The sequence below is a fragment of the Semicossyphus pulcher genome, unplaced genomic scaffold (genome assembly GCF_022749685.1).
Source record: "Semicossyphus pulcher isolate SPU_LCO1_2020_fin unplaced genomic scaffold, fSemPul1.0.p SCAF_17, whole genome shotgun sequence".
NCBI classification, from domain to species: domain Eukaryota; kingdom Metazoa; phylum Chordata; class Actinopteri; order Labriformes; family Labridae; genus Semicossyphus; species Semicossyphus pulcher.
In genome coordinates, this window is record NW_027211681.1 from 12744987 (window position 1) to 12758287 (window position 13301).

Genomic DNA, 13301 nt, shown 5'->3' on the forward strand with positions numbered 1-13301 from the left:
ATTGAATAGCAGCTACTGATCAGTGTTTGTGACGAAGATGCTGGGAAAACGCAATTTAAAAAGATAATGCAAGCAGCAGTAAATCTAATATCAGCCATTGCTTTTGCATCACATGAAGCAGCAGCTATGTGTCTGTGGTAGCACCCAGTTTGCCGTTATCCTCCATGACACGCTCGCTTAATCCAGTTTTGAGATTAGCGTGTGATTAGAGGACGTTCCAGTCGGCTTTATCATGCTTTTTTTAAATTTATAAGATATCAAATAATCTGAGTTGTAGAAGTTCAAATGCACTGACCATCCAGTGGTATACAAGAGCATAATATTTGACAGAACTTCAAATTGATGGGTTGTGTGGACGGCTATTTCTAGTCAATTTCCCCTCTCAAGGGCACACCGGGGAACGGAATCATCTGGAGAAGGACACTAACTAAATTTAGAGCAGGAAAGCATTAGTCATATAAAGTGAACGTGGTCAGTAGATTTAAGGAGACAATGTCTAAAGCATTCATCACATACAGTGTCATTTCGATTGGCCTCAATGTGTCTCCTCTTCATTCAGACTTAATGTCAGGCTAAGTTCTTATTAGAAAAATACCAGAAAACATTTGAGCTCTATACAGAGCAGTAGGTACACAAGGGCTGCTTGGAGAGCAGGCTGTTGTTCCAGTAATGATAATGCTGGGAGGCTGATGTTTTCAGGGTTAATAGGTAGCCATCCCCAGTACACAGAGACATGAACATAAACCACAGTGTCATCAGGGTGCAGTCAGATTCTCTGCAGAATAACTCAGGCAGCAACGGTGGAAAAAGTACCAATTTTCTCATCTTCAAGTAAAACTACATGTGGAAAAAAAGATTGTAGAAAGATATTTGTAGCTCCAGAAGCTGCATAACATCCAATAAGCGGCCTCAAGTGATGTCACTCGAGTCAGTGTCCATTATGGGGGTGTGGAGTTAGAAAAAAGTGAACTCAGACTTCTTATCCAACTTCTCACTTCTGCTTTAGGCTAGCAGCTCAAAACTACTCAAGCTTTGACTAGCATACCAAACCGGATTCTTTGACTGAACTGTCAGCCGTTGAGTTGCATTGTGGGTAATCCAGGTGATAAGTTCTGTAAAGAAACAAGAATGCTTGGAATAAAAAAGATGAAAACATCTTATTTGAGTTCAACAGTGCATGCATGCAATACGCCGATCAGCCATAACATAATGACCACTGACAGGTCCAGTAAATACCACTGATTATGCTGTTACAATGGCACCTGTGAGTGGGTGGGGTGTGTTAGGCAGCAAGTGAACATTTTGTCCTCCAAGTTGATGTGTTGGAAGCAGACAAAATGGGCAAGCATAAGGATGTATGCGATTTTGACAAGAGCGAAATTGTGATGGCATGATGACCGGGTCAGATCAGCTCCAAAACTGCAGCTCTTGTGGGGCGTTTCCGCTCTGCCGGTCTCAGTATCTACCAAAAGTGGGTGCATATGCGTCGAAACCCTGGGTCCTGCCATTAATGTGGATGTTACTTTGACACGTACCACCTACTTAAACATTGTCGCAGACCAATACCCTTTTCCCACCGACATTAGCACGAAAGTTGACGCATGTTTTTCAGACCCAGGAAGACCTGCTTATAAATGCAGAGCGTCTCTTTTCCCCTTGCCAGTGGAGTATAATTCTGTCGGTCTCTTTTCTGCTGCGTCACCGTCTGATGTCACAAACGCACCAGAGACAGGATTAGTAAACAGTGAAGATGTTACGGTGGTTAGGTCTTTATTGTCTGTTACTCATTCAGTCTGTTTATCAAACTCAGCTGCAACAAATTTGGAACGATGTTCGAGCGCTGCTTGAATGGAGACAGTGGAATTTGTAGCTTAGATGACGAGGAGTCGCAGAAGCTACCAATGGAGAATAGCATCGTGCCGGACCCGACACGGGTCTTGTGTTCCCATCAATGCCGATTGAGCTGAGGCAATAATTACCCGATTGTAGCCTTTCCCACTAAGCAAAAAAGCCAGGTGTTGGCGGGTGTTAGTGGGTTTTTGGGCCAGTGGGAAAAGGGCTCAAGTACACCCCTTCATGGAAACAGTATTCCCTAATGGCAGCGGCCTCTTTCAGACGGATAATGCGACCTGCCACACTGCAAACATGGTTCAGGGATGGTTTGAGGAACCAGTCAACGAGTTCAAGGTGTTGACTTGGCCTCCAAATTCCCCGGATCACAATCCAATCGAGCATCTGTGGGATGTGCTGGATAAACAAGTCCGATCCATGGAGGCCCCACCTCGCAACTTAGAGGACTTAAAGGATCTGCTGTCGACGTCTTGGTGCCAGATACCTCAGCACACCTTCAGAGGTCTAGTGGAGTCCGTGCGTCGACGGGTGAGGGCAGTTTTGGTGGCAAAAGGGGGACCTAGACAATATTAGGCAGGTGGTCATAATGTTATGGCTGATACTCTTTCAAGAAAAAGTATAAAATGATTGGCCAAAAAGTTAAGGAATAAGGATAAGTTATGCAGAATCAACCTTTGTTAGTTTTATGTTGTTATATGCAACAACATGTGATTGGTACTTAAATGTCGAAGGTTAAGATGGGGGTCAATTTTGACTGTAATGTACTATTTCCTGTAAATACTTCCTTCTTAAAATAGTATAAAGAAGCATAAATGGAAACACTCAGGTATATTTGCACCTCCTGTAAGTGCTGTATGTGTCAGATGCAGTTAGATCATTTAAAAGCCTGCTTTCATCGTACGGAAATTGATTGGTGTACACAATTGGCCTTGTGCACTATATGTGGAGTGTGTTATCTTGTCAATATGTGAAGAGAGGACAAATGTTGTGCTTCGGCTTCAGCTAATCGAGCCGTTTTTTCCTTTACGACGGGACACTTTAAGCAACGTCAAGCCCAACAGCAGTCACAAGGTTAGTGGGTCCAGTAGATGAAAAGCGTGGAAATGGACAGTCCACGTGTCAGCTACCAAACATGAGATCATGAGTTGGACCAACAGCGAGGTTAGCAGCCACGGATTAATGAAGGGGTCGCCTTTTATGTCAGGGCTGGAAGGCCCCGAGGGCGAGACACACGCACACATAGACGGAGGGGGGAGAAGAGGGAGGGGGAGACAAGCTAGCGTGGTTAATATCCCTTTTCCTCTTTTTTTCTTTCATAAAATGACTGTCAGGGTTTTTAATTTTCTGATTCTCTGTTTTTTTGAGCCTCTGGGGAAATAATTTCTGCCTGTGATAGCACGACTGAATGTCTGTTATTTTGCAGACAGGGAAAAGGTGGATTGATCAGTTGTTGATGGCTGTTTTCCAAGAGATCAAAGGGGGTATCGGTTTCTGTTTTTTTTTTACCCTGCTTGTTTTAATTGCCCCAGGCCAGATCAACGTCACCGAGCCCAGATGGAGACTGTGAATAGCTTCTTTACACCAATAAGGTCTATTTTGTAAATCAGACGCATCCTACTCTGAGGTTTGCATGCAAACCACGGATACAACATTAACAACATGGAGGGGTGAAAGGGACGTGGGTTAATGTCGGGTAACTGGAAGTGGTGTGTGTGCGTGTGCGTGTGCGTCTGTGTGTGTGCAGGGGGGTCAGAAGAGGAAACAATAGCGCTGTCTGTTTCTGTACACAGTGAGAGCTTGGCTAGGATGCGTTCAGGCGTATACTTTACACAATACCATAGTTGTGCCTGCTGATATCAGCTAAACATAAACGAACTAAAACACAATAATTCATATGTATCACACCAACACACACACAAACTGGGGGTGGAGTTAAAGGATGTAAACACACCAAGCATGAAGACATGTCAGCACGTGCTGTACAGTAACATATCATGTAGCACGCAAACACTTAACATGCTTGGAAAGACAAACATAAATGAGTCCATCAATCAGCCTTTATCTCTCAGTCCTCTGCAGTTTCTCTTCAGCACACAATATCATGAGGGCGAGCCTTCTGTCATACACAGAGCAGAGCAACAGCCTCAGAAAATCTGGCTTGTTTTGCTTTGTCAGAGACCTTCACTATGTCCTTCCATTAACCAGTGTGCGTGCGAGTGTGTGAGAGAGAGAGAGAACACACACCTTAGTACCACTCTGCTGTAGTCGAGCATGACTCACACCTTTCACAGTGTGGTCAGACCACAGTGACACAGCTGAATAGCCCGCTGAAGTGCCGAAACCTCTTTAAACGTCGCTTCTGTTGTCCTGTCGCCACTGAGAGGCTGATGCACACAAGTGTTTGTTTTAATGGCACGCGTTCGTTTTTTTTTAAACGCAACTCGTCCACCCCGTGTTAGTTTGATTTAATAGTGTCCTTATTAGCAACCAGAATCTCAGTCCAAATTTGTTATAGCTTTTTAAAAAGTTAGAAATTATGCAAATAAATAGTAATTGTGAATTCTAGTCGGTGGTCTGTGCATGTAGGGAGCCTTAAAGTTGGCATGCTAAAAGCTTCCTTGTTTTTTTCTGCCAAGGCAGGTCAAGCAGTATCTCTAAACTTTATTAAAAATATAAGATACCCGATCAGCCATAACATTATGACCACTGTCAGGTGAAGAGAATAACATTGATTATCTCGTTACAATGCCCCCTGTCAGTGGGTGGGATATCTTAGGCAGCAAGTGAACATTTTGTCCTTGATGTTGATGTGTTGGAAGCAGGAAAAATGTGCAAGTGTGAGGATGTGAGCGACTTTGACAAGGACCAAACTGTGATGGCTAGACGATGAGTCAGAGCATCCAAAACTGCAACTACTGTGGGGTGTTTCCCGGGTTTGCAGTGCTCAGTACCTACCAAAAGTTCTCCAAGGAAGAGAAACCGAAACACGACAACGAGTTCAAGGTGTTGACTTGGCCTCCAAACTCCCCAGATCTCGACCCAATCGAGCATCTGTGGGATGTGCTGGACAAACAAGTCAGATCCATGGAGGACCCACCTCGCAACTTACAGGACTTAAAGGATCTGCAGCTAACGTCTTGGTGCCAGATACCTCAGCACACCTTCAGAGGTCTAGTGGAGTCCATGCCTCGAAGGGTCAGGGCTGTTTTGGCAGCAAAAGTGGGACCTACACAATGTTAGGCAGGTGGTCATAATGTTATGGCTAATTGGTGTACAAGGTAAACTGAAAAGGTTGCACATTTTCAGGTAAAGAATTAGTGCAAGAATTAGACCCAATTACAAGATCTCATTAGCAATGTAGAGGTTGTTAAAATGATCATGAATTATTGCAACTGTTTACACACATTCCTGAATGGACTGTGATTCTGTATCACTGACAGTTATATTATCCTGAATAAAAACTGACGACTGTGGCAGATAGTCCTACTCTCCCTTGTGCCTTTTGATTTGAGGTTTCACAGACCGGCCTGGATGCTGAACAAGAACCTGCTGTTCATTCAGCTCCACTGTCCACTCATTAAAAGGGTTTCTGGTTATTACGATCGAGGTAAAATCTACTATAAGTGTCTCATTCAGATCTAAATGTTGTTCATAACAGAGCTAACCTCCGTCACACTGCTGCAACGGAGGTGAATGTGAGAGTGACATAGCAGATGCTTCTCTGCCTGCAGGCTCCCCCATCTGTCTGATGATTTTAATCTTACAAGAAAAGGCACACTGACGCTGTCTTTGCTTTGACGGTTGCTGCTGCTTCAGTCACAGAGAGGCAGTTTAGCTTCACCAGGTTAACTTGAGTAAATAATCTCTGTATTCTCGTCTGTCGTTAGCTCATGCTGGTGGAATTACTTTGAAGTGAGAAGGACAATTTTCGATTTGTCCTTTGAACGAGCACTTTTACAAATGTGATCGGTCTCATTGGCTTGTTAATGGCTCTTTTGATCGAGCTGCTTTCTGTGCATGAATGTGGTCCTTGTCTCTTCCCTGTGTAGTGTTTTCCCTGTTTAGATACTCACTCTCCTCTCCTCCTCTCCTCCTCTCCTCTCCTCTCCTCTCCTCTCCTCTCCTCTCCTGCAGGCTATTTTTTCAGTTCTCCTTGTTTGTGTTGAATGTCTGCATCATATGCTTCAAAAACTGTTTGCACGGGCCATTTCTCTCACCCTTCATGCTTGATTACACGGCACAAAATCAATCAATTTCTCATTGATTTGCTATTTGTCGATCAATCCACTGTATTGTTGTTGACTTTGACTTTGCTAATAGGTTGTAGGAGTCGTCTCTTCTGCATAAGGGCATTACTATAATGTTAAGGGCCAAGTCTGGGACTGTAGCTGCACTCTTTTCTCCCTACTACAGAGCAGCAGCTTGGCCTTGTTGTCCTGCAGAACACAGATAATATTTGCATGTGTGTACAGTATGATTTCAAGTGAGTGTTAAATGACTCTCCGTACTAATTGCTTCTCTGCTATACTCTTTATCTATAGTAGCAGCCATATGCAGCACAACAGCCAAGCCCTTGTTTGTTTTCCTCTGGCAATATGAAAATCTTCTGCCTCTTAATATTCAGTTCTCTGTCTTCTGCATGCATTTATTAAGATGAATGAGATGAGGGAGAGCAAATTACAGGGTGTAGAGGAGATGTCTAACATTAGCAAGTTAAATGTTGCACTCAAGACACAAATGCCTGTCCCTAATACGCCCTCAGCTAATTACGCTTGGAAGGAACAAACACAAGTTTTTATAGAGCTCGACTGATATATCTGTCGGCCGATATTGTCGTATAGGCCTGACACACATGTATCAGTATCTGTGTATGTTTGTGTTACGAGCCCATATGAAAACTTTAGTTACAGAACATTTATTACAGAATCCAATGCTCTGGGTGATTTAGCACTGGCATCATCACGTAGCTTGTCCAGCAGAGCATGGTCAGACTCCACTCCACATATATTTAACATATACAACTGAATTATATTAATTAAATCATACATACACATACGTACATGAACATACATAAGGTACACAAATGATGAAAAATAAATACAAAGTAACTTTAAGATGACCGTGTGCTTTGACGTCAAAGAAACTCCAATAAAGGTTTCCACACATTTTCAAATTCTCCTTTGATTATGTAAGTCAGTGTTTCCAGTACAATACAACATGCCATCTCCTTCATCCATACATTTATCCAAGGTGTATCCACTTTCCTCCAAGACAAAGCGATCATCCTCTTCGCCTGCAGGAGTCAAAGTCAGTAAAAGTAGTCTGCTTTGAATTAAACAGTAAAATTGTTTGGATTATTACCTAATATAAACATCTTTGCCTGATGAGGCATCTTACTCCAACAATCTTCCAGTATTGTAGTTTTGAACAACACCATACACAGCGAAACAAGAGCTCCTTTTTCTTCTCAGCACAAGTGTCTGGAGTGTCAGCAGACCAACGGTTCAGCTGACCAGGGGGATGAAGGGTCTCACTAAAGACCCCCTCCAGTGAAAATCAAGTGTTTGACCTCATAAACATCTCCATGTGGTGTTTCTCATGTGCTACAAGACATATCAGGGACAACATCAGCAGTCATCTCCACGGCTGGGCCTGTCTGCTTTTAACCTGCAGTGTACCAAGGACAGGCTGAACAGCACATTTTCAGATTGGCAGGTTTGAGACGTCACAAACCGATGGGGCCACTCCCGTTTATGGACGGGGTGACGCTGTGCATATCATTGCGTGTAACCTATGGCAACCACTTTGCCGATGTGCAAGCCAACTGTAACCGTTGTAATTTTTGCAAACTCACTACTGACTACTTACGTTAATGTTACTACTACTAATTACTACATTTCAAGCTAGCTAAGTTTGAATGAGTTGCCACTAAACGATGGCAGAGACGTGTTTTGTTTTCGCGATGGAGGGGGCGGTTGGAAATGTGCATAGTGGGCGGGGCCTATGCAGGTTCAGAAATTATTAATGAGGGAGAAGGAGGAGATGCCCTGGGAGGATTTTTACAAGGTAAATAAACGTATTTTGCAGAAAAAACAGATCAGACACAATTTATTATTTCAAGCAGAGCATTTTATATGTCTTACAACATGACTGGAGCTGCTCTTTAACCATTTGTATTGTAATAACTTCATTCTCGTTTTAATTTGATGTTTTGGGGCTTTTAAACTCAGGCTACATAGTTAACAACATTCACAGCACTGTCTGCAGCACATGTTGGTCCGTACTGGAATTGGCCGACAATGTACCATCATGCTAAATATTGAGTAATAAAGTTATATATTTAAGAAAGCAGTCATCTGAGTACAATTGCAGTATCATGACTGTGCACAATTCATTGAAAAAAAATCTAGTTAAATTCCAGCTGATTAATTCCAATATCGGCCGCCATATCGGTATGATGGTATCGGTATCAGTCTCAAAAAATCCCATATCATTCAAGCGCTAACTTTTTATCATTCAGGTCCAATCAAAAAATAATCTGTTCACAATGCCTTCGTTCTTAACAGTGCAGTTAATTTTACCCTGCTGAAAAAGCTTTGTGTGTACCTTGAGTAGCTTCCTAACTCTCCAGCTTTTTATAAGCTCTTTGACACCTGCCTCTCTGAGCTCACTGAATTATTCATCTGCTTTATTTATGATCAGATCGATCTCTAAATCCACACTAATCACTCAGGAGCGTGACGGAGTCCCTCTGAAATAACAACCTCATAATAATTGAATAGCAGTGAATCAGGTTATTATATTACGAGGGTAACGCTGCTGACAGGTTTCAAGTTTTGAGTGTTACATCAGTACAGATAGATGGATCACAACAGTTTGTGTACAGGTCTCATCATCATCGACATTGTTTCTGTGGAGGCGTCACTGCTTAACTGTCTGTGTGAGTGTGAAGAAGGACACCGCTCTGATCGCAGAGTCTGTCTGCAGTGACGGCCGTGATGCTCTCAGTCAGGATGACGTCATTACAGTGACTAAGGGCCGCTCCTTCAGAGCAGTTCCTTGAGCAGAGAGTTGGGAGGGGCGTTATTGGCATCGTCATGTGGTTTGGACCTGTAGGACCAGTTTACTTTTGTTCAGTCCATTAGGCCAAACATGAACTTTGAAATGAGACGCTCCTCCTAATTTTCAAATACCTTCGTTTGTTCATTTGCTTGACTGATTTATGTTTGTCTGTTGGAGGCGAGTGCCATTCAGAAAACAATATTTCTGTTGTCACAGGTTCAGTTAAAGATCTTGTATGTGTGTGGTCACCATCAAGTATTTGGATCTCCAGCCGTTACAGATTTTAGTAAATGCAGTAAACCTGCCTCAACACCTCGGTTTGATTCTCCTTCAGTCGTGTTAATCCAGCTTTTTTCTGCATCCATTTCAGGTTTAAAGACCTCTGATCATATTGGCTCCACGGCCAAGGGAGCCACTGCGGAGGGAGACCGACAGTGAGACTGGAAGCACCTCTATCTACGCCCACACTGCTTCACCCATCACACTCCATCGCCACCGCCATGTCTATACCCAGCAGCAGCCCAGAAAGAGAGGGCTCCACTGGGGCTCCCCCTCAGCTAGAGTGCCCTTCTTCTCCTTCCGGCATGGACCCAGACCCCCTGTCTACGGGCAGCCCAGTGCTCAGCCCAGACTCCTCTTCCCATGATGCAGTGCTGTCAGCACCAGCGGCGTCCCCAGCAGACTCAGAGAACCTGAGTCCTGATGAGCTTGAGCTGCTGGCCAAACTGGAGGAGCAGAACAGGTGAGATCAGCAGGTGCATCCCATTAAAACTGAAGGAGTAGGTGTAAGTAAAGTGTAACCTTAACGTTAATAGAGTGTTTGCTGAATCCCTCCCTTTTTCCATTCATAGCTTTTCTTCAAACCAAAAACACAAAACTAAAGAGTAAGCAATCGATCAATCTGCTCCAATGTAAGATGAAGCTGTGAGCCAAGCTAATTAGCTTTATACTTTATATTTCATACACATATACAATATCAGTTACATGATAAAGGAGTACATTATTGACAGTTTATTTATCAGGTGATAAGGTGTTTACAATCCAGCAACCCCAGCCAATGATACCTTGGCAGAAAAGCGCTGGCAAAGCGCTGGGATGAAGCGCTTGTGTGGTGAGAGAGAAAATAACGTTTCTATGACGACAATAAGTTAAACTTATTACACAGCTAACAACAGGCTTACAACGCGTAGGGCGATAAAAACACAACACTTACCAGCAGCATTTAGCGTCCGGCCGAGCTCCTCCCACAAATGGGCTTTTCGGTCTCTGTCGTGATGCTGTTCGTTTGTCGTATCGTACAGCTCCGGGTAGACAGAGACAGACAAGTTGCTCTTCCATGTTTGGTGGTAACCAGGGTGACGTGTGGCGCCCCGTCTGATTGGTTGCCTGAAAAAAGCGGCGGTGACGACACCAGCGCTTTTCTGAAAAGTTTGGAGACTTTCAACTCGAAGCGCTCGGAGCAGCTGCACTCAGAAAAAGGCGCCATGTGGACACGGGGCCTAATGACTGTTATGTTCGCTTAATAGCTACATCATCTCAACAGACATCCAGCATGTTTAAAGGACTGCTGAAACTAGTGAGGGTGCTAACTTTGTGCCTGGGAGCTTTAGTCTCTAAAGCTAGTCTTTAGGTACCACACCATATTCATTAAGTCTATATGTATATAAAAACAAGTCAGCCTGAGCCTGAGACATAAAGATATCAACAGGAGACGGCTTTCTGTTATCTTGCCAGTTACATCTGTCACTTCTGTTGGCCAGGAACGAGAATACAACCATCTCTAATTAAAAACCACAAGTGGAAAAAATAATGAAGGCTAAAGGTAGCGTTAAAACAGCTACTAATTAATGAGATGGTCTAAAATGGGAGATAATTCGAACCTCATGATAGGAGATAAAAAGCAAGATCTGGAGGTAGTAGTACAGGTTACTTTGGACGGGAACATCAAAGTGTGGCTTTTGATCCCATACAGAGAACATTTTCTTCATTAAACCCTAAATATTATGCCATAGATGGAGACCGTATTACTGTCCTGGATTAATAACATCATTGAAAAGTAGAGAGAGACTATTGCAGAACTTTCAGAGGGGTGTTAAAGTGAGGACAGAAAGTCTGTCCTTCAGCGGCCGCGTGGAAGCTTTTAAATTATTCTTTCCCTCGTTTTCAAGAGCACATAAATATATCAGAAATGGTGAAATATTTGTGAGGCTTCAAGTGATACTTGAACCTTCGTTGAACTTTTAAGTACGAGAAGATTGAGATTGGAGGAGTGTATTTAGCCCTGTGACTCTCTGAGGAAAAACACAATCATACTGAAGAGTGAAAAAGGCCACAGGAGGGGTTTAAAAAGTTTCTCTGGATGTTTAAAACTAACCTTCATGAACCCGAGCAGGCTGCAGCTACAGCGCTCCATCAACAATGAAATTAAGTGTTTTAGCGTCACCTTTCAAGCCCACAGGGAGGCAGAGTTTGATGGAGTTTAGCTGTGGCTTCAAAAAGCAACGTTGTCCAGAGCAGAAGGATTTGTATAAAATGACAAAAGCCAATGTGAGTTTGACTCTGAATCACAAATCTGCATGCCCTACATTTTGCGACAAATAGACTGGGTAACAAAAATAGGTATGTGGGTTAGTGTTTTAGGAGCCGCATTACATAAGTGGGTGCTGTTTAATACTTTCCCTGTTTTAACGTTTTAAATTTGCAAAGAAAAACAACAGGAGGACTTCTTCGATTAGGACAGACAGACAGTTAATTCTAACGCCTCAGTTATGCTACAAAGAATTGACTTCCTCTTTAGAGTTGTGTTTGACAGACCTTAAGAATTCACATTACAGCTTCCTGTTGTCAAAGTCTCTCCATCTCAGCCACTAAATCAGATAACCTTTCATTCTCACTGGACAGAACAACCCATACAGATACCCAGAATGCCACTGTGTATTCTCCCAGGAAGCTTATTACTCAATCAGTTCAGGATCCATTTCTTCAGGGACAATGTCTGATAAAAGTTCGCTCCTGGTTTCATGTTTTAATAATTCCCTTTTTCATTAAAGAGAAATCTGAGACAACTAAGCCCGTCTGATTCTCTGCAGGAAATGTCTTTTCATTGAACAAGGCCTGGGTCATACGTTTCGTTTTATTAGACTTAATTAATCACTTTTATAAAAAGAGAAAAAGTGTAGCACTGTGATATTTTAAATCTTTACCCTTCACGTGTTCCAGCACAGGCGAGTGATTTAAAAGGATAGAGGCATCGGGGGTCAGAGTGGGACTGAACCGAGCGTCCCTCGGGGTAAAGAGCGCTCTCGTTAATCTCTTCATACATGCAGCCTGCCGCCACAGACTCAAAGAAGAAACATTTAAAGGATTAGTCCACCACTTTGGGATGTATTTATTACGCAATATATTTATTTTCTTTCTTTCCAAGTGTTCGGTGAACATATCGATTACGCTCTTTAATCTGTACTTAAAGCTACAGCTAGCAGACAGTTAGCTTAGCTTAGCACAAAGGCTGTTAACGGGGGGAAACAGCTAGCCCAGTTCTTTCTAAAGGTAAAACAAACCTGCCTAACGGACTCACTGGTAGCTGAATTAAAGCCTCCAAGTTTGTCCACAAACTATTCTGATCGTCTCAATGTCATAGTCTTCTTCAACGTCATCTTCCTGCCATGAATCCCTATGCTCATATAGCCCCTCAGGTGTGTCCACCATATTGTATATGACTAACATGTTATGCCGTGTCGTCATGTGTCTTTCCCATCAGACGTAATCAGTTGTAATTTGAGCCTCCTGTCATTATAAATTCTCTCTTCATGCAGGTTGCTGGAGGCTGACTCCAAGTCCATGCGCTCGATGAGCGGTTCACGGCGCAACAGCGGCTCCTCCCTGGTGTCCAGCTCCTCGGCCTCCTCCAACCTGTCACACCTGGAGGAGGACACCTGGATCTTATGGGGCCGCATCGTGAACGAGTGGGAGGAGTGGAGACGCAAGAAGGATAAACTCCTCAAGGTGGGGACCGGAGAAGTTCCTGTTTTTCTTCTGTGGTGTTTTCCGAAGAATGAGTCACTTAATAACATTAAAAACGAGCACATCAATAAGGAGATTAGCAGCCTCCTCGTTTTATTTTGGCACCTTGTTGGCCAGGTTCTCTGGAAGTTTCCTGGAAAGCTTTACGGAACAAAACATAAAAGATGGCCCCGTAAATCCCTGAGTCATTGCACCCTCTGTATCCACACTCTTTTCCACTGGTCTGTTTTTATGCATAAGGTCACAGTGTCCGTCCCTTTTTTAGCTGCTGGCATATGTGTGTGTCAGAAACATGTAGCTCGCTGCTGTGCGAGGGTTTATTTCTGGTGACGTTCCCTTTCAACTGAACAGAAAACCACCGCGTG

General features: G+C 43.3%; 1 protein-coding gene across 1 annotated transcript in view; it reads left to right on the forward strand.

The window, feature by feature from the left end:
• evi5l (ecotropic viral integration site 5 like) overlaps positions 1 to 13301 on the forward strand; it is a 42242-nt gene that overhangs the window by 5508 nt on the left and 23433 nt on the right. The window contains exons 2-3 of the mRNA XM_069666738.1: positions 9284 to 9655; positions 12729 to 12918. Of these exons, the coding sequence (XP_069522839.1) occupies positions 9414 to 9655; positions 12729 to 12918 (432 nt within the window). The 5' untranslated portion in view covers positions 9284 to 9413. The remainder of the gene's footprint in view (positions 1 to 9283; positions 9656 to 12728; positions 12919 to 13301) is intronic.